The 22,496-nt window shown below is 39.2% G+C and overlaps 1 protein-coding gene across 1 annotated transcript in view; it reads left to right on the plus strand.

The window, feature by feature from the left end:
• LOC136831345 (kinesin-like protein KIF14) overlaps positions 1–22,124 on the plus strand; it is a 563,293-nt gene extending 541,169 nt beyond the window's left edge. The window contains 3 exon segments of the mRNA XM_067091651.1: positions 953–1,040; positions 1,300–1,450; positions 20,881–22,124. Coding sequence (XP_066947752.1) covers positions 953–1,040; positions 1,300–1,450; positions 20,881–21,359 — 718 coding nt within the window. The 3' untranslated portion in view covers positions 21,360–22,124.
• Positions 22,125–22,496: the final 372 nt, after the last annotated feature.

The raw sequence follows: 22,496 nt of genomic DNA on the forward strand, positions 1-22,496 counted from the left end.
CTTTGTTTATTAAAGCCCACACATTTTTACAACTTATCATTTCTCTGTACATCTTTACCTGTACAGTAGATAGTTTAAATTTATCTAATTTTACCTGTGAACATAATAACTAAGAGTTGTATTAGTCCAAATAAAAAACAAAAAACACTGCTTGTTCATGAAAGGGCATTTCAGAACAAGAGAAAGAGATGCAGAATAAAGAAGTTATTAAAAAGAGGATGAGAAGACTTCTAAAAATAGATCGGTCAGAAGGAGGGAGAGACAGAATTCTCTTCCAACTCTATTTTTATGTCAACCATTTATTTCTTTTTTAAAGGGTAATGTATTAACCAAACTTTTAAATGAAATTACAGTAGCTTTAATTTCATTTAAAAGTTCTGGAAGCATGCTTAGGGTCATATTTAGTGTTTAAACTCTAGAATAAGAATTTATTAGCAGTTTTAGAGACTGTGCCAAACTTACACGAAAATTCACCTCATGTGAGGGGTTCTGGAACCTAACCTCACGTAAGTTCAGGGTATGACTGTACAATGGTTTGGGGGTAGAATAGTCCATGTATCCCACCTCCTTTCAATGTGGAACCAGCTATGTAATTACTTGGTAAGTCACTTATATAAAAATGGCATTTTTATAATAAAATATAGTTTTATATATACTTACCAAGTAATTACAGAGTGGGACCTCACCCTTCTCCCCTCGCATGGACATAATGGCATCAACTTATTGAAACCATTTGCTCAGTTGTTCCTCTTCTTCCCTGAAAGTGGGCAGGGCTAGATACCTACACCAAAACAAAAGAATTGCTATCATATCAAATTTTAGCTGCCGATACTAGAAATGTTAGCTCTGTAATTACTTGGTAAGTATATACTGTATAACACTTTATTTTAATATAAAAATGTCATATTTTAGCACTTCTGATGCATAGTTGAAAATGTTTGTTTTCTTTCAGCTGTGCAGGTAGCAGTAAAGTGATAGAGGCAGCAGAATCAGCCATGCAAAACATTGCACTATTTTTGAAAAAATTTGTTAAGCTAAATGTAAGTTCTGTAACAAATATGTTGTTAGTAGTAGCTTCCTTGTGGTATTAGAAATATTGCCTTGTAAGCTGATGTTTTAACATAATTTTAGGTCCAGATTCTGTTTAAAATTCAGTAAAAGCTTAAAGTTATGATAAAATTGTGATTTGTCAAGATTTTTGAGATGATTCAAGTCTTTGGCAAGTATAACATTAGTTTTTATTAATTTATTGATTAATTTATTAGTTAGTTATTTTATATATTTTTGGTGTCATTACAGGCAGCAGTTGAATATGGAAAAGAAATCACAGAAGATGATCAAAAGGATATTATAGTTGAATGGGTATTCAAGGCAGAATCGGCTTCAGACACAATAATCCACTTACAGAAATCTTTGGTAGATATTGGAGGACACATTGAGATGCCACAAGGTATATTATAACTCATATGTGAAAATATGATATCTTACAATTTGACTGTTAATTAGAAGACATTCATTTCTCAACATGAGTTTTTTCATACTAGGATGCAAACCTTGCTCTTCTACATGGATATACATACCTTCTATAGAAGCTGCTATCATTGAAGCTAGTTAACAAGGGTAGTTAACCAGCGGTAGGTGAGTGAGGATGCAGAGGACATACCTACTCAGTCAATTGTTGGCATACAGTTTTTCAGCCAGCCAGCTTTTAAGGGGAGCGCTGACGCCATAAGTCCCTATTACTGTATAAAGTAAATGGCTATTTCTACTGTATGATTGATGGGATTTGCTTCAAATTTTTACCACTTATTCTACAACTAATAATGAAAATTCTCTCATGGGGAAATTTAGAAATTCAACCTCTAAATTCATTTGTTTTGCAGTTGAAAAAAATCATGACATCACTTTTTAAAATTAATATGCAAAATTAAAAGTTGCACAGAAAAGTGATTTTCCAGATGACAAAATAAAGATATCTAGTTATACTACACTCTGTAAAAGTTTCATTGGATTTGGTTCAGTCTTCTTGGAGAAATAAGTGTTTAGTTTTGAAAAAAGTAAGTTTTGAGAAAACAGCAAAACAAAAAAACTTGGACTTTCAAAAATCCTTAGAGAATCTGGACATCTTGAGCAAGTTGTTCCTATATAATTGTAACGCATTTTCTGTGACACGTCTCATAGAGAGAATGGGGTATTTTAGTGGATGATAGCTATTTTTGAGTAAATTTTTTTCTCTTGTTTTACATGCTTTTTTTACAATTTGTCATTCACAGTGCCAAACAAGTGATGAACAAAATTGTCCATGAACCAATCTAAAAAATTTTTTAGCAACAATGTTTCAAGATATATTTATTTACGCATAAAACAGTCCAAAACATTGTATAACTCAAAGTTGATCCTATCCAGGATCATTCATAGACTTTTACATTTTTTACAATTTGTCATTTGTAGGATTATATATAAACAGCATCCTAGGCTCAGTAAAATAACCTAGTTTTTTATGACTCAGTAGCATGTCTGTAAGACTGCATACTATTCCGGTCTTATGTAGCCTATATCCTTAGAAGTGATATAAACCTAGAACAGGCATTAGCCTAACCAGATTAAGTAGGAACCCGTTTTTAAGGAATATCCTACTATTAGCCTAAAACAGTGATGGCCGAATATCAGATAAAAAGGTAGTCTTGGCCACATAAAACAGAAAACCAGATTATAAGAGGATTATTTTCTGTTTAGTTTATATCCTTAAGTTTTAAATAAGCCTAGAATAGGTTAAGCAAGAACCTTCTAAGAAATCCTCCATTCTTAGCTTAACGTAAATTATAATAGAGGCATTAACTTAAGCTATAGAAAACAGTAGTTTGGGTTAGTTAAACAAATTAGTTCATAGGAGTTGGAATTAAAAATTTTACTTAGCCATTGCAGAAGGACTAACAGTGTATAAGTAATACAGTCATATACAGGTATGAAAACTAACCTAAACCTTAGAGGGTTTAAGCTAACTTAGATATTTAAATGTATTACAACCGCGCACTTGTAATCAAGTTAACCTGTAATATGGAAACTATATGAGGAACTACAGAAGTGTCCCTCAATTAAAAACAATTAATACTAACTAGCTTCTACTAACAACTTGCTTTATATCACTACAGACAGGATCCTCAGTTCAAGTGTTCCATACCAAATTGCTCGGTTCACTTTTTGCCAGTGGGTACGGCCCATACCATCTACCGTGAGCATAGTCCTTGTAAAAAACAAGGAAAATTTACTTGGTCGCCAGATGTGGCGAGATTTGTAGTATGCTCCTGGCAGCAAGTTTTAAGGATGAAACAGCTCCTTTTAAGCTGTCTCAGTGGGTCCTAGGGTTCAGTAGGGGTGAGGAAGGGGGAGATTATATCTTTCCAACAGAACTCATGCAGCAGATATTGAACCCTTTCTCTGAACAATATCAATGTTTGGGCCAAAACCCAATGACATCAGTCCCCAATACCTCCCAGGTTAACCCCGCTGAGGAAGTAGAGGAATCTTTACATGGGGTTGACATTCTTACTAAAGAATAGGAAGTGGACATTGCCATTGAAATGGCCCTGCTGAACCCAGAAGGCTCAGGGACACAAATTGTAGCTAGCCATGGGAGAAACCTTCCAGAACGAATTCTATTCCCCATGCAGCTATTGTTTCTGAATAGGATCTTTCCCCCAAAAGGGATACTAGGATCCACCTAACTCTGACTTAAATTACTACATTTTCAGAGGGATATAGTAACTTATGCAGGACTTCTGCCCTTGACTAACAGGCAGTTACTGTTCAGTTGTTGAAGCTTAGTTAGATTGCGCAAGCTCCCCCAATAGGGATGAGCAGTTTGTGGCATTTGATCAATTCCATAAGGAAATTGAGTACCATCAAAGATGCCCTTGCCACAGAACAGCAGTATATAAGGGACATGAAGCATGATTCTGAAAAGGAAAGTAAGCCAGTCATGTACACCCAAAGTGTAAAAGTATGACATCCTGTAACCAAAAAGTGAGTGTGGATACAATGCTGCCCATAAAAGGTCTAATGTTAGAGTTCTGACTAGAAACAACAAAAGGGTCAGCTCAGAATACAGAATTCAGATCAAAACGCAACAGGGGCTCCTATACTCACCCCTGATGACACTGATAATCCTTGGCGAGACGCCTCAGTGTGCATTATCTCTCCCGATGGCAAGTATGTAATTAATGAGAGGAAAAACTATGATCGAATTTGTACATGTAGAATTTACAATGGCATCATTCCTCGATACAGAATGGCACCTGGTACCATCTTCACCAGCCATGGAAGACCACTAACAGAAACAGTTTTCTTACATGTGCCTATAGCATTAAAATCTATAGAAAGCACCCTTTACCAGGGCAGTGAAAAATGGATCTCTACTTCCATTTTGAATAAGACCCAAGTTGCTCACCAAGTAGTCCCAGCCTTCTTCCCCTCCACTTTCAAAAATATTAATCATGTGAAGACAGATTTTCAGAATTGGTAGTGACTAAAAACAAGAGACAATGGCAGAATTAAAACCATCTGCCACAGTCATCCCAGTTTCAGGAAATTTCATGAAGGAATGGGCAAATCAACCTTTACCAGGTTAACAAAAAATGGATCTCTACTTCCATTTTGAATAAGACCCATTTTGTTCACCAAGTAGCCTCAGCCCTCTGTCCCTTCACTCTCAAAATTATTAATCATGTGAAGACAGATTTTCAGAATTGTAGTGACTAAAAATAAGAGACAATGGCGGAATTAAAACCATCTGCCACAGTCATCCCAGTTTCGGGGAATTCCACCAAGGAATGGGCAATGCTACAACTCCCTTTTGAAAGGGAAAAGCTCCCTTAATATAGCTACTCAGCAGTTTGGGACCCCTATGAGAAGACTCTCAGAGGGGACAGCCTTGTCAGAAATTTATGGTAGGCTCTGACTCCTTAGTATTATAACCTCTATCACCTTGCTGGAAGTTGCCACCAAAAGGCTTCCTGAAGATCCCAGGATAAATTTTGCTGTTGAGGCCAAAAGTCGTATGAGAACCCGATGGGAAGCACTCTGTGACTTCGTAGAATGGCGCATAAAAGTGCAAATGAAAGCATTGGAGGGCTCCATCAAATCACTCTCCAATGTCACTGCATTGTTACATCCTAATCCCTTCTGTAAGGACCTGTTTGAGGAGTCTGTTGTGGTTCAACTCAACGACCATGCCCACCAACAGAATTGTACAGTGTACACTCTCCTGGGGAAAGGGGAATTCAGTAAAGAACCCAAAATTTCCTTTTACCCAACCCCCCAAAAGAGCTCACATTGCTCAAAAATCATATAAGCCTTCAGTCACCCCCAAAAGTTTTCCTAAAAAAAAAAACAGGTAGGTGGTCAGAAGGGACAATTCCCTACAAAGGGATAACAACAACAGCAAGGACATCCTTTTCACAAGGTCCAAAAACCATCTCATAGGGGGAAAAAGGAAAAGCAACACGCAGAATGTCTATCAGAGGAGGAGGCAGATACCAAGAGGAATTATATGGTTTGGGGGGTCAGCTTCGATGACATCACAGACAATGGAAGTTTTCCCTGTGAGGGGACAGCAACATTTTTTATGTGCAGAAAGGCCCTGTTAATGGGGCCCATAGAGAAACATGCGTATATTCGCCACCAAGCACGTCTCTTCAGTGTCCTCTTAAAGGATTCCTCCAAAAAGGAGAGTGATCCTCAACCAATCAACAGTGAACAAGCACATTGTTTGCCAAAAGTTTTGGATAATTACTATTGCCTAAGTACATTGAACATTCTAAAAGGGACTTGGACAGTCTCTATAGATTTGAAAGATGCATACTGGCACATCCCTATAGCCGTTCCCTTCCACCCCTTCCTAAGGTTCTGGATAGGGAAAGATACATACAGATTCAAAGTCATGCCCTTTGGGCTAAACATTGCCTAAAGAATATTTTGCAAAATTAGCAATGGTATTCGTTTGAGAACTCAGACAAAAAGGAATACAACTAATAGCCTAACTAGACAACTGTTTGATCTGGGGGGCCCACAAGAAAAGAGTGCTTGAAAAACCTAAGAGTAATGGTCAACAGACTACAATCAAAAGATTTTATAATAAATTTAAAAACATCCCACCTCATGCCCAGCAGACACTTTCAGTGGCTGGGACTGTGTTAGGATACTCTTATGGCCTGTTGTCTCTCCCCATCATACTCAAAACAGAATAAGGCAAGTCCTCAAAAGGTTCTTTACACAGCCCAGAGTTTCCAGATGGCAATCAGAACGTACAGTGGACCAGCTGCAGTTCACATCAGTAATAGATCCAATACCTAGATTGCAACTAAAAATGTGAACAGATGCTGGCCATTGCATGCAAGAAAAAAGATGCGAGACCGACCTCATCAAAAGATGAAAAAAGTTGGGGAGATACTTCGGCCTTGGATCTGGGAGGAATCTCGGGCGAAACAGGTCACCCTGACTCCTCCGTCTGTATGAGTGACAATACACACAGACGCCTCTTTGACAGGTTGGGAGGACATTGGGATTGGGAGGATCGTCAGGTGGCAGGGAGGTGATCAGCTACTCTGAGGAATTCTTATATCAGTTTCCTGGAGCTGATGGCTGTCTTTGTGTCTTAAAAAACTAAAACTGCCAGAAGAGAGAGACAACGTAACTACAATATCCCACATCAAGAGGTCGCGATCACGTTCACCTCCTCCCAATATGATAATGCTAGCCATCCTTCAGATGGCGCAAGCAAGGAGGTGGCACATGTCTGGAATTCACCTCACAGAGGGCATCTCACTGTAACAGAAGACTCTCTTATCAAGGAAAACAACAGCCTCACAGAGTGGATGTTGAACAACCACTCTTTTCAGACAATAGTCAGCATGCTTCCACAACTGTAAGTGGACCTGTTCACCAAGTACGAGAATCACAAACTCCTAATATATGTGTCTCCAAACCTGGACAGTCAAGCAACAGCAAGAGATGCCTTCCTAAAGACTGGAACAAGGGAAGGATGATATTGTTTTCCTCCATTGTCCCAGATTTTGAAGGTTTTGAGCAAACTTCTAACCTTCAAGGGAACAGCTTACTTAATTGGCCAAACAGGCATTGGTTCCTATTAATTCAACAATGGATGAAAAGATCAATTCCACTATCATCCGCTGTTCTATCCCAGACTGTAGGAGGGAAAGTCTTTTACGCATCCTCCTTCCTGAGCCAAGACTGTCGCGTATGGATTTTTTAAAAATATCTTTTGTGAAAATTAGTCACCCAGCATTGCTAGGTACCTAGTGCAAAAATTACAGACATCATCTATCCGGCAATACCAGTCCTTATGGAAGATATGGTTAGATTATATTCATACTGAGAGCCCAGTTGAGATTTCTGTAAGAAACACTTTTTATTTTTCTTACAAACCCCTTTGAAGACAAATGCCTTGTGGCTACAACAGTCATGGCATACCCTTGCTGTATGGATTCAGGATTGACTCCAGTATAGAAGTTGTCACTTCCCTTTTGCAGTCTTTTGCTCTACAAAGGACTGCTTCCCAAAGGCTTCCAATTACTTGGTCCCTGAACAAGGTGCTTAGACTTCTATCAACCCCTCAATTCAGCGTACCCAATACAACTACAACGCATATGCTACAAAAGGCGATCTTCTTGATTGTATTAGCATCAGGAGCTCATATTAGTGAAATGGGTTCTCTTAGACAGGGATGATGCATCACACAAACAACCTGACCATCAATTATTATTGTCCCCTGGCCCATCATTCCTGGCCAAGAATGAGGATCCTTTAAAAAGGTAATCTATTCTTATAAGAAAACTCAATTTAGCAGACAAGACATTATACCTGGATCAAGCACTTGAGGTTTCCTAGAAGTCATGGCAGACATCCCAGAGGGTCCAATTTTCTTACACCCTAGCACACTGATTTTCCTACACCCTAGCACAAACTAACCACTCTTCCTACAAGGGCTGAGAATGATTGTAGTGTTTCTCATTAAAAAGGCAAATCCACACCTTTCCTAGGTCACATGATATTAGGAAAGTAAGTACGTCGTTGGCCTTCTTGAGAAATGTCTCTTTCGAAGAAGCCTCCGAATGTACAGGATGGTCATCAGTGAAATTAATGCCACATGCTCAAACAAATTCCACTACATTGTGTATTAGTAGGTGGCATGGTAATCGTAACCCCTAGGTGCTACAGCAGAAAACCAGGGGTCTTATTGACAGTGAGTGTGCTAACTATTGCTGGGAGAAGGGCGACAGTACTGCAACCAAACCTGGCATGCTTAGGTAAGCCACTGAAGAATATTTGAAATAAAGAATGGGACTTGAAATCTGTGGCTTGACCTTGGACCAGAAATGTTTTTTCCTTTGGGGTGTTGGGATTAAAAATTGAGAGCTTAAGCCTTTTTTGTCACCTGTCAGTTTCTTTGTAAAGCTCCTTGAGGATGAAACGAGTGACTACGCTATTAAAAAACAAGTTTTGATGTAGGAAAAACCTATATTTGGTAGTTGCTGTTGAGTTCTCAAAACCCTGCCATGTGATTTGGGCAAGGGATCATCCTGCATTGACCAACAGAGAGTAATGGCTCGTTGGTCTTTAATGGACCGGTTGTAAACAAGAGGGCAGATCCGCATGCGCAATAGTCACTTCTCTTTCTTGCAGGTTGTTTTGACGTTGGAAAACTGGGTTCAGCTTTGCTTTAGATAAGGGAAAGTGCCTTCTTATCTTTTGAGTCCATTATATACTCCATCACGTGTTGTAATGTTAAACATTACAACACAATACCTGGCCAAAAAGACCATCTAGAAGAGAATTCTTTGATGTTAGTTTGGTCACCACGGAGCTCTGGTAGACCATGGAAGGTAACTCCTTGAGGACTCAACAGCGACTACCAAAAATACGTTTCTCCTACATCAAAACCTGTTTTCTTATATTTCTGACTCCCCTTCTTGATAACTTTCCTTGGTTTTGATTGTGATAAAAATGATGCGTGATTCTTCTAGATGGAAGTGTGGTCTGTGTATGTGATCAGGGTGTGATTTGAATGTAGATCATTTTGTTTGTTCATTTTGCAGGGGTCAGGAGTGTATGCCATCTCTGAACTGATTTATTTTTTGGTCACATGCCCAGTAGAAGAAATACAGCATAAAAAAAGGCGGTCCAGGAAGGTGCCAGTGATGTCTGATGAGAGTAACACCACCTTTCCAGCAGACCAACCCTCAAGGTCTCCCTTGTTGTGACCCCTGCGTCTTCTACTGGGACAGTGCATATCTGTTCCCCTTTGTGCTGTCTAAGGAGGGTATTCTTGGGTTGGAAGATAACCAGTCTTCTGTCTCTTTTGATAGGACAGTTGATGGTGCAATGGATGTTCCTCCCATGATGATGGGCTAGTTATAGGTTTCTGCCACTCCTGATTCTGCTTTGGTAACTACTCCAAAGCATCCCAACAAGGCAAGAGCTTTACAATTGCCTTGGTCTGTGTGGAAACTTCTGCTTCAGCAGTAGCCTCTTTCAGTGAAACACTTGTTGCTACTGCTCTTCTTGCATATCCTGCTGCAACTCCTTTCCCTTCAGGGAGGTCTGTATCAGCTCCATATTTGATGGGTCTTAGAGAGGTAAGAGAAGTTCTCTTCACTTTCATCTTTTTCTTCCATGGTCTAAGACTCCAAGGCTAGGAGGTTGCCCTCTACAAGAAGGCTAAGAATTGTTCTTGTTGACTTCACTTTTTATCGAAGAGTGGCAATGGGAATGGTCACAGTGACCATATGTGAGAAAAGTTGACCATGGGGGTAGTAGATGGCTTGCTTTTAGCTGGTCATCAACTAGGTCTTCTCAGGAGAGGAGGACTGACCGTGATACTTCTCTTACTGATTATACCACTCTGGGGGTATGGAAGCAGGGTCCAAGCATAACTTGTCCTGTGTGGGGTACCATCCATAGTCTAGTAATGTGTAATTTTGCTTGCCTACATTGGCCAAGCCTAGCTTGCTCCATGACTAGTTTCAGGAATGAGGATAGAGGAGGGGAACTTTATTAGTCCTTTTTTTTTTATGCCCTCAGATCTTGGTTTAGGGGAACTTTCTTAGTCCTTTTTTTATGCCCTCAGATCTTGGTTTAAGTGTCTGGGATGGTCCAGTCAAGGCAATCGTTGCCAAGGTCCTCTGAACATGAGTCTTCTTCCACTGCTTTGGTAAGGGGTCCTTTTCAGCAAATTATGGATCTTGTAGGCCCGAAAGTCCCTTGCTAATGGAACCATATCGGTCAGAGTTGGAGAGGCACTGTTGTGAGGTTATAGGGGAAGCAACCAGTGTACTTCCTTGGTACTTTCTCTTCCATTGAGCATATCTTGGGTTTTGCCTTGGAGGCCTCACGTTCATAGTGCATGCTTGGGGTGTTTGAGAGGAAATTGATATCCATATTTGTGGATCAGAGAACTTGCCTGTCTCGAGCTACTTCCCCAAGCTGCTTCCCTAACCACTGATATGCCAGAAGTATTACACCCCAGAGCATGTAGACTTTCCCTCTGCAGGTGGATTAGTCAGTCTCTGGACCGACAAATGATCCCAATTGAATGCCTTTATGCAGAAGGCATATCGTTCTCGGTTGCCAAAGCAGGAGCCTTGGAGTCAATTGGCATGGCTTCATTCCAATTGTCATCATGGTTAGACCAGTGGTATAACACAAGGGCAGGCTTCTCTAGGTTGTCTTCCAAGGAAGACTAGGTAAAGTTTATGAGGCTTTTCTTGTTGGGAGTATATCAGTCCACGAACCTGGTCTCGAGATGCTTCAGTAGTGTTTGAGGTTTGTTCTCAAGACAGGTTTCTACAGAGAGCAGCCTCTGGAGTGGGTTGGTGCTTGATTTCTTGTCTCTGGAGTGGGTTGTTGTTTGTTTTTTTCAAAGTTGACAATTAGCTGATACTTGTATTCTCAGTGGCACAGTTGCTCTGGGGTCAGGATCAATCATTTGTCACACTTTGGAAATTGTGATAAAGTGGGAAAAGACAGGCTTGCAGCTCAAGCAGCGGATGAAGGACCAGGGTATCATTTTGATAGAGTAGCAGAAGTCTTTCTTGCAGATTCTCGAATCAGAAAGTTCAGGGAGGTGACAGCGCAGATGCTTTTGTGAAAGTAGCAACCAGCTCTGCTTTGTCAGGTCATTGTGAGTCACCTGTCAATCTTGGAAAAACTTGTCCCTCACAGTTGACACATCTGTGGTCACTTGAGTGGTGTCTGAAGTGGCACTGGTCATCTGCCTTGGATGCTCCAAAGATCCTTTTGCCTCAGTCATGATAGTGATCACAGAAACCCCCTTTTAGGAGATCCACAGAATTCCCACCTCCAGAGGTGTTTATGCTCTCAGATGTATGAAAGGAGTTGTGGGGCCCACACCCCAATGGGTCATTCACTTCAGGTATATGAACAAGAGATGACTCTCACCTGCACAACAACATTCTTGACGTGAACACAGCTCTTCTGGCTTTGCAAGCATTTTGGGTTCTCTTGATTGGCCTTTCAGTAGTGATGATAAACGACAACAGTTGTGGTGGCACATGTCAGGCAGTGGGGATGGTCTTTCTCTCCCTTTGCCAATTGGCAATTCAGGGTTGTCATGCTTTCAAGCTGTTGTCCCGTGCTGTTAGACTGTATTGGTAGACCAACTCAGTTGCCAGAGGCAAGTCATAGGGTCAAAGTGGTCCTTACTCCAGCATGTGGTGGAGAAGCCCTTTGAGGTTTTGGGGAACAGGAGATTGACCTGTTTGTCATGCGACAAAGCGGGAAACTCTGTTTTATTCTCCCATCCTGAACCCATGGGCTCTGCTGGAGAATCTGTTGGCTACCCTTGATGGCTATGCCTTTCCTCCATTTAGCCTGATTCATTGAGTGACCAGTTGTCTGTTGTTCTTGCTTGGTTATCTCAGTCTTCCAGGCCTTTTTGTCAAGGTGCCAATAGGAATATTGCAGTGGCTCCTGCTGCTTCAGCAGCCCTGTCTCTGAGGTATCCCCAGTCCATGGACTTACTTTCATGTAGTAGCTGGAGACTCCTGCAAATCTTGTGAGAGAGAGGCTTTTCTTGCAAGGCCACATGCAAGATGTCTGCCAGGTTCCATTCATAAGTCCGCAGCAGATGTGTATTGGTCAAAGTGAACCATGCTGTTTCTTTTATGCCTTTGGAGGAAGGGGCTGGAATCGCCAGTAGGAGCCAGTTTTCAGCAAGTCACAGACTTCTTAGTCAACTCTGCTGAGACAAGTTTGTCTCCATTCCTGCAGGAAAGTGCTATCTCTCAGCCCTTTCCCAGGTGTTCCTGCTGAAGGATATTGACCTCTCTGCCGTAGTTGAAGTTTACATACTCTTGAGGAACTTCAAAAAATCTTGCTTACATGGTGAAATCAGACCTCCAGAGTGGAATGCAACCCTCATGCTCCATAGTCTCACTGAGGTGTTGTATTAGCCCCTGAGGGAGGCTTCAGTGAGGACTGTCATCTCAATGGTTTCTGAGTTTGTGTCGAAAACTAAGGACCTTTAAGCCACTAGTGAAAGATTTGAGAGCTTTACAATCTCCTCCTTTTGAAATATTGTAGATGAGGATCAAGATGAATGGTGTTGTGCCCCATTATTACCCGCACATGACTCATAATGTAGCCCTAAATGTCAAAGACTGTTCATTAGTACCAGCAGGCACAAGAATGAGGCATCCAGAGGGTGCTAGTCCTTTACCTTGGGGTAAAGTCCCATGTGGTCAGGGCCATTACCCTGTCCCAGGCATTTCAGTAGAACTAATTAGTAGCACAGTTACCAAGGGCAGGTATGTGACACTGTCACATCACCTTTACTGCTACTGTAGGGATGTTGCCCACAAGTTTTTAAACATCTCCTTAGTCCCTGTGGTAGCTCAAGCGTAGCAGCCTAAGTTCCATTGGAGATTAGCATCTTACTGGAGGCTCACAGGTGACTGAAGAGTGGCTGGCTCTCCCTCTCTCTCTCGCTCTGCAGTAGCTAGTGACCATGTATATGCTTGTGGGGACAGATATAGGTGAGTTACGCAACAGAGCAACCTATCTTTCTGTAGTTGTAGTCAGCAAATGAGGCTTCCTCTGACTCCGTTCTAACAAAGGGTAGGGGATGGAGCATTATGATCTGAAATTAACTGCAATGATATTGCTTGGACTGCCACAAACTGGAAAAACCAGTTTCTTTATAATTTTCCTAGACCAGATCTACAAGAAAGCCCAGATTCTGGCACAGGGCCCTGCCAGCCTCAGCATCACATGTGCCAAGCTCCACAGGAGTTATCCTTCACCTGTTCATGGATGAGTTTGGGAAACTGGGTTTTCCTGGTGGGAATCTTCATGTAATTAAAAGGGAAGTGTTTGTATCCTCTAGGGATAAATTGCAAATCAAGACAATTTGTATTTTTCATAGATAGGTGGGGGTGAAGTCTTCTATCGTAATCTCACTCTTTAACCTGTTTAAAGATTGCTTGTTAGTGGTGGAGGCAAGGGACAGGTCACTGTAATGGTGCACAGTGTCCTAGTGACCAAACATATGATCTTATGATCATTACCCAAGCCCCCTGATGATGACTGTGGGTAGACCTATGGGCTCCTCCAAACTCCCATCCGTAACTCAGGGATGGTCGTGTTGTCTTTTGCCTGTGAAATTCAGACCATCTCTCTCTCTCTCTCTCTCTCTCTCTCTCTCTCTCTCTCTCTCTCTCTCTCTCTCTCTCTCTCTCTCTCTCTTTTCACTTGATGCTGATTCCCCTAATGTATTACCAAGCTTTAATGATGGACTAGTATGTGCCCATGGTATAATCGTCGTTGTCATTCATTTTTTCTCCAGCTGCCAGATCCACTCTCTAACCTGTGTTTTTGTTGGACTGGATGAGTAGTCTGCTACCCATGTAGCTTTGCAATTACTTTTGTTTTTTTTGTGCTGTGTACTTTTTGATAGTATTTTAGTCAATTTGATTTCATTTCTTTCATTATGGAGAGGAAACATCACCATTGCCAATGCAAAGAACTTGGAAGACCATGTGGTAACTTAATGTTCCCCTTGTGTTTTTTTTTCTGTCTTAGGAACAGTTTATGATATTGAGAGGTGTAGAGGAAGAGCAGTAGTTCATTTCAAGTCTTAGGGAACAGATCAAACAATCACTACCTAACCTATGTGCTTCTAGTAAGTACCTCATTAACCCTTAAACGCCGAGCCTTTATTTACAAAAGTGTCTGCTGTATGCCGGCGGCGTTCGGGAGTTAGCGCCGAAGTGGAAAAAAAGTTTTTTTCAAAAAATCACAGCACGCTTAGTTTTTAAGATTAAGAGTTCATTTTTGCTCCTTATTTTGTCATTGCCTGAAGTTTAGTATGCAACCATCAGAAATGAAAAAACATATCATTATCATATATGAATATTGAAATACAGTATATGACTGCAAAAAAAAATTTCATATATAATTGTATACGAATCGCGCTGTGAGCAAGATGGTTAAAGCTAATGAGACTTTTTTTTCTTTGTATTGTACACTAAATTGCGATGATTTTGGTATATAACAAATTGTAAAACGATCAAAGCAACACAGAGAAAATATTATCACAAAATGATGCATGAATTCGTAACGAGCGAACGTAAAAAAAAAGTTTTTTTCAAAAATTCACCATAAATCGAAATATTGTGCTAGAGGCTTCCCGTTTGTTGCAAAGTGAAGGTAATTGATTGAATATTACTAGATGTAAGTGTTTTAGCTTACAATTGCAGTTTTCGACCATTTGATTAGAGTTAAAGTTGACCGAAGGTCGAATTTTTCTATTTATCATGATTTATATGAAAATATTTCAAAACTGATAAAAGCTACAACCATGAGTTATTTTTTGTTGTATTCTACATGAAATTGCGCACATTTTCATATATAAAACTTTATGTAACCACTATTAGAAAAACGGTGCAAACATTATGACAAAGTGACGAAAGAATTTCTGAGATTTTGTGCAGAGTTACCACACGGACGTAAGGAAAAAGTTTTTTTCAGAAATTCACCATAAATCGAAATATTGTGCTAGAGACTTCCAATTTGTTGCAAAATGAAGGTAAATGATTGAATATTACTAGAATGTAAGGTTTTAGCTTACAATTGCGTTTTTTACCATTTTGGTCGAGTCAAAAGTTGACTGAAGGTTGAAATTTTGGCACATCGTGATTTATATGAAAATATTTCAAAACTGATAAAAGCTACAATCATGAGTTATGTTTTGTTGTATTTTACATGAAATTGCGCACGTTTTCATATGTAAAACTTTATGTAACGACTAATATAAAACGGTGCAAACATTACGACAAAGTGTGAAAGAATTTCTGAGATTTTTGGCCAAGTTAGTGTGCGTGACGTAATGAAAAAGTTTTTCAAAAATTCACCATAAATCGAAATATTGTGCTAGAGACTTCCAATTTGTTGCAAAATGAAGGTAAATGATTGAATATTACTAGAATTTAAGAGTTTTAGCTTGCAATTGCGTTTTTTTACCATTTCGTTCGAGTCAAAGTTGACTGAAGTTTGAAATTTTGGCACTTATCGTGATTTATATGAAAATATTTCCAAACTTATAAAAGCTACAACCATGGGTTATTTTTTGTTGTATTTTACATGAAATTGCGCACATTTTCATACATAAAACTTTATGTAACGACTAATATAAAATGGTGCAAAAATTACGACAAAATGACAAAAGAATTTCTGAAATTTTCGGCCGAGTTACTGCGCGGACGTAAGGAAAAAGTTTTTTTCAAAAATTCACCATAAAACGAAATATTGTGCTAGACACTTCCAATTTGTTGCAAAATGAAGGTAAATGATTGAATATTACTAGAATGTAAGAGTTTTAGCTTACAATTGCGTTTTTCGACCATTTCAGTCGAGTCAAAGTTGACCGAAGGTTGAAATTTTTTGTAGTTGACATACGGTATGTCCACTCGGCACCCAGCAGACAATTTTAGTTGACGTACGATATGTCCAGTCGGCGTTTAAGGGTTAAATGCTTCCTTATGCCCCGACCATAAACTAAAGTAACACCAAAAAAATAATAATGGTGACTACTGTTTATTTCCTTCAAGTGCTGTTTGGTATATACTCAAATTGTGCTATCCTGCCCAGAGTGCCGTTGTGGCCTCTGAATTCTAGCTTATATTTGTTACAGTATATTAAGCAATATGAGTAGGCTTGCCACTAGTTGAGTGTTAATAAAGTATTTATCACAAAATAGCCCATATTACATATTGTCACATCCTAATGGTATTTTAATATCACATGACTGACAAAGGTCAGGTTAGTGTTTATGGTTAAGCTACCCTCTAGTGGAAGTTCTCTAAACATTGGCTGGCCACAGAACTGTGAAAGGAATAGCCTAGTTAGGTCACAGTTTTGTATAGCCTTGCTAGGCCATAGTTTTGCATAGCCTAGCTAGGCCATAGTTTTGCATAGCCTAGCTAGGTCATTGCTTTGCACAGCCTAGCTAGGCCATTGCTTTGCCTACCCCAGCTAGGCCATGGCTTTGCATGGCCTAGCTAGGCCATGGTTTTGCTGATTACCTTCCTTCACACAACCAAATATGGCCTAAAGTGTTCTACTACTATTATAAAACTAAACAGTGACTACATAAAAACAATACACAAACCTGCATCATGAATTCCTTCTACATGTGGAAAACGCTTCTTGAAGTTCCGTGGCTATCTCATCATACAAGTACTTTTTAAGGGTTTTCATGTTGTAGGAAGGATCCCTTGGATTCCACAGGATTGGTCGCGATCTCACTTTTTCAATAAGGCTCTCCTCAATCTCAAATGTCCATTGCACAGGCATGATGATGTTCTGCAGCTCGGACACGTGAACGTCGACCGTCAAACGAATGTAAACAAATGCTGGCGATTTCATCCAGCAGTGATGGGTATATGCGAATCGGGTTTTGCTGGACGTACTGAGCGCTTGTTCAGCAAATGCTGAGCGAACGGAGCCGTGCTGCATGAAAATTCGTCCGTGTAATAGCCCCTTAAGGCTAGGCTACCATCTCACCTGGCACAGGTTACTATTTTTATTTAGTTCTAGATTACCGTCTAGGAATATGATTGTCCAATAATTGGATGTTTTGTAAAAGTTTATCACTTGAACTAATATAGATACTGCCTAGTCCTGGATTAATTTAGATCATACTTAAGTATAGAGGCTATATAGAGGGAAAATTTTTGTTTCCAGTTTATCAAATTATAGGATCCTTGGTGTAAACTAGGCTGCTGCCAAGGACCATAAAAGAATATGTCTTAAAAGGTTCTTACTTACCTTAAATTGGGTTACTACTTAATCCAGGTTATTTAAATCACCTTTAGGATATGCAATCCTAGGATATAGGCTACGGACAACATCAACTATATTTACATTATTCATACTGAATTTGTTAGGCTACTGTCTCATGTAGGCTACTGCGTAGGCTATTGTGGACATAATTATATGAAAGGATTATCTAAATTAATAATAAATTGTGGAACATTTCTTTAGTTACACTTCTAAATTGAATGAAAAAAAATTATGTAACCATACCCTTTCTGGTTTCTGTACTCAAAAAAATTTGTTCCACAGTTTAAAGTAACAATTTTTAACTGGAGCTTAAAAATAACCACTTAACTTTCAAGTTTGGATGTTTCCATGATTCTTGCTGATGAAAACAGTTTGAAGTGAAGCACGTAGCTTCGACTAGCAGAGGGTAATGGAGCTGGTCTTTTGCCTGCCCTGATCGTAAACAAGATGGCAGACGCGCATGTGCAGTAGTCACTTCTTGCATTTCTTGATACAGGAAAAACTGGGTTCAGCTTCGCTGAAGATAAGGGAAAATGCCTTCTTATCTTTGAGTCCATTATACTCTTATCACGTGTTTTAGTGTTATCATTACGACACAATACCTGGCTACAAGACCAGGTTAGAAAAATATTTCTTTGATACTAGTCTAGTCACCATGGAGCACTGGCACACCATGGGGGTTAACTCCTTGAGGACAAAACAAGTGACTACGCTATCAAAAATCACTAATTTATGTAGAACTCTCGCATTGAGAGTAGGAGTAATTTTGTATAAGGTCCACAGTAATATATCAATGGTTGAATGTGAGACTTTAATGAAAATGTATAAAAAGCTTTTGAACCTTATCTTGGGTTCATCTTCAGTCCGAGTAATTATAACATAAAATGTGACGAGATGAACTTCTGAAAGGATGACGCAAAGGATGGATGGTGGTGGTGGTTGGTTCCTCCAACTGTCACATCAATGAAGGAAGTGGTCAGCTGCCCAACTAGGTCATTTCGTCTCCTCTGTTTATATTTCTGGCTGCTATCCTACTCGATCTTCTCACAGGCTGTTGCGATGTTGCATGTAATCCCTCCTCTGGAGGGGTCTCATAGAGTACAGGTACAGACTCCTGGGTGTTGCAAAGTACCTGTAAAGGGGAAAGAGAGGAAGAGGCAGTATCAGGCGAAGGAAAAATGGAGCCTGTCCTAACACTAAATCTTTAATGAATGTCTTAAGTATGCTTAAGTATGTAATAATTAACCATAGAGTCCTCGTTAACAAATGACTTGTTTCATTTAAAAGATTCCCCCATGTTTATAGCGACGCCTTCTACTAATCGTCTTATATTTACATTGTTACTTATGAAAATGATACTTGCACCATTCCAGTCAGGTCTGTGATTATTGTTGAATGCATGAGTTACTATTGCGCTGTTTTGTGAAGGTAGGGAAAATGCTCACTCATGTTCCCCCAATTTGTAGTTAGTCCCTGTCCACTTTCCCTAAAATATTTCCCCCTGCAATCTTTACAAGGTAATTCATAAACTCCTGGAACTATGGGATTTTTATTGTTTTATTTCTTATCAAGTTGTGTCTTCTCCTATTAATGTATTTAAATACAATTTTAGTGTCATTCTGATTATTATTTACAAATCTGCAAATGTTCGCCACATTAGGATTGAAAGGTAAGGTTTCCCCTATCATTTATTATCTTTGGGACAATAAAACGACCTCGCTCAAGAAAATGGCTTCTCATTAAAGTGGGTAGGATATGTGAGGCACCTGAAAGTTGGCATTATGTGTTGTAATTCCCCATCTACATATTCTGGGTCACATATCTTAAAGGCACGTAAGGCAAAATTCATGACTACATTACTTTTGATATTATTTAAGTGAAACGAATAAAAATGTATGTAACTTTCCGAATTTGTTGGTTTCCGATATGCTGAAAATTAAGTGTCTGTTACAATCTCTAAAGACCAAAACATCTAAAAAGGGCAACTTTAAATCCACTTCTATATCTAAAGTAAACTTAATTGATGGTTGGATGCTATTAACTATTTCCACTAATTTGATTAAATTTTCCCCAGTTCCTCTGATAACTGGGAAAACAATATCTACATACCTCACCCATAAAACTGGCTTGGTTACTTCATCACATCTGCAGTACTTAGAATTTCCCTTTCTACAAATTCCATACAGGTATTAGCTAAGACCGGGGACAATGGAAAGCCCATAGCAACACCTTCCTTTTGTGTAAACCCCTGATTGTTAAACTGAAAAACTGTTGATGTAACACATGGTCTGATCAGTGAAAAGAATGGGTCTGCTGGTTTAGGGAAATTTACATTTCCCTGTTCGTATTCCTCTCTTTGGTGAACATAAGCGAGCATTTTCCATACATTCACAAAACAGCTCAATAGTAACTCATGCATTCAACAATAATCATAGACCTGACTGGAATGGTGCAAGTACCATTTTCAAACGTAACAATGTAAACATCTTTGGCTGCTATAAAACATCTTTTAGAGGAAGCAAGTCATTTGTTAACGAGGACCTTATGGTTAATTATTACATATTTAGGATGTTCATTAAAGATTTTAGCGTTAGGACAGGCTCTCTTTTTCCTTCACCTGATGCTGCCTCTGCCTCTCCGGCCCCTTTACAGGCTCTTTGACACACCCGGGAGTCTGTGCCTGTATTTTATGAGACCCCTTCGGAGGAGGGATTATGTGCAACATCACAACAACCCGTGAGAAGATCGGGTAGGATAGCAGCCAGAAATATAAACAGAGATGAAATGACCTAATTGGGCAGATGACCACTTCCTTCATTGACTGACCGTTGGAGGAGCTAGCCACCACTACCATCCATCCTTTACGTCACCTTTTCAGAAGTTTACCTCGTCACATTTTATGTTGTAATTACTCAGTTGGACTGAAGATAAACCCATTCTACCATTGATATATTATTGTGGACCCTATACAAAATCACTTATTTATTATGTCAGAGGCTTTGGTTCCCTTCCATAGGCTTCTATAAGCCAGGAAGAGTTACCTGGCGTGCTGAACCTCCAGTCGGTTCCAGACTTTCTTTCCTCCCTCTGAAGGTGAGTCTGTCCATAAGTTAAGACCCAGGTTTGTTCCACATATGAACAAATGACAAATTTATGAATCAATTTGTATTTTTCATAGCTAACAAACCTGTGGTCTTAACTTATAGGGCCCACCTGTAGCCACCCCTCAATCAAGTTTCCTGGGGATGGAAGAAACTGAGGCGTCATTCCTTCAATGCATGCATGAAGGAACTTGATGGTTGCCACCTAGGCCTATCAACCTACCTTGTTATTTTTATTGGTTTCAAGCTGGCACTGGAAGAATTATCCATAAGTTAGACTGCAGGTTTGTTAGCTATGAAAAATACAAATTGATTAATAAATTTGCCATGTTGGCATTATTTTTAGCTGGGGTAAATATTCTCTTGTGTTTTACGGTACTAATGTTAATTCATTGTCCCTCAGCTTTAAATTCTGAAATGTGGAGAAGACTTGCTGAAGAGCTAAAAGGAAGACTGGAGAAACTACTGTGTTTTGCTGGTATTGGTGTAACCTCTTTTGACATTACATATTGTTCCCTCTCATCAAGCCTTGACTCTGAAGACAGTGCCATGTTTATGGAGGAACTGCAGAATATTGCCAAGATTTCTTTACAGTCTGTAGAAACACTAATTGATACTGTAAGTAAGATTAGCAGTCCCTACTTTGATGAGCAAGTTTCACAGAACATGCAAAAGACATTCTTTGGCCACTGGCCAAAAAACTGTAATGAATACAAAATGTTTCTTGAGGATCAGAAAACAAAGCAGTTATGTCAGTCTCCCAGGAAGAGTTCCCTCCGTACCATAGTTACTCCAAGGGAAGAGAAAAAAGTCAGATTTGATGTTGAATATGATTCAGCATCTGAGAGTTACGTTGAAAACGTAGATACCATAAACATATGAAATGTAGATGTAATGATGTTAAATAACACAGCCTTAGTAATGGAAGTCATTATTTTGTCATTTGTTCACTTTGCACATTTATTAATGCTTTATGTTTTATAGCTATTAAAAACAATGTCTTCAAAACAAATGTACTATAATATATACAGATTAAACCATATGGTCATATTTTAAAGGCTGCTTTTTTTTTGTAAATGTAGGCAATCAAATCACCAGTTGAAGCAGTGGGTCTGTTAATTACTGTACAGATTTTTGGATGTTACCAAATCAGCTTGAGGCAGTACTGGGGTAATAGCTTAGAACTTTAAAAAAATATATATATAACTGCATTGTTAAAAAGTGTTGAGAGATTTCATATCTAGTATTTACTTATATTTGATATAGAAATGTTAATCTTAAGCAAGCAGTGTAAGCATATTTTTATGATTTATTTATTTCATGTACTGAAAACCTGGATGTACTTATGTATATAGGAGATCCCATTTGAACAAAATTACTGTCTCTTCATAATTTTATGTCACCACACAAATGAATGTATGCTAATTTAGTGTATTCATAAGTTTTTAAAAACAGTAAAGCTTCACATTGTACAAATTACCAAAGTTCTTGTAGATATAATTGTTTAGGAAAGCTTTTAGTATGTTCTCTGGATTTTGTCACAAGGTATCATTCTGTTCTGTGGAAGCTTGTTTTGCTGGTAATGACCTTTTAGGCTAAGTTCTTTATGATTGTACTGATTTTGAATAAAAATGATTGATATACCTATTTCGTGGCCGTAATTATAAGCCTCCCCCTTTTTTTAATAAAATGATTGATATACCTATTTCGTGGCCGTAATTATAAGCCTGCTTTTTTTTTTTTTTTTTTTTTTTTCATTCAACATTTCATGGCTTTGTCTTTTGATCTTTTCTTGTTATTTGCACTCTACAGTTTTTCCTTGCCATTCACAGTGATTAGAGGTACAAGGAATTTGTAACTAGGAAATGTGAAAATAATTTTTTCAAATGAATCTTACCTCTCCATTATTTCCCCTGTTGAGGGGTAGTGCCATCAGTGCACTTTGTAGGCATTACTTGAGGCTCTTTGCAGCATCCTTTCTGTCGGTAGCTGCAACCCCTTCCATTCCTTTTACTGTAC

This window comes from Macrobrachium rosenbergii, chromosome 48, assembly GCF_040412425.1.
Source record: "Macrobrachium rosenbergii isolate ZJJX-2024 chromosome 48, ASM4041242v1, whole genome shotgun sequence".
Classification (NCBI taxonomy): Eukaryota; Metazoa; Arthropoda; class Malacostraca; order Decapoda; family Palaemonidae; genus Macrobrachium; species Macrobrachium rosenbergii.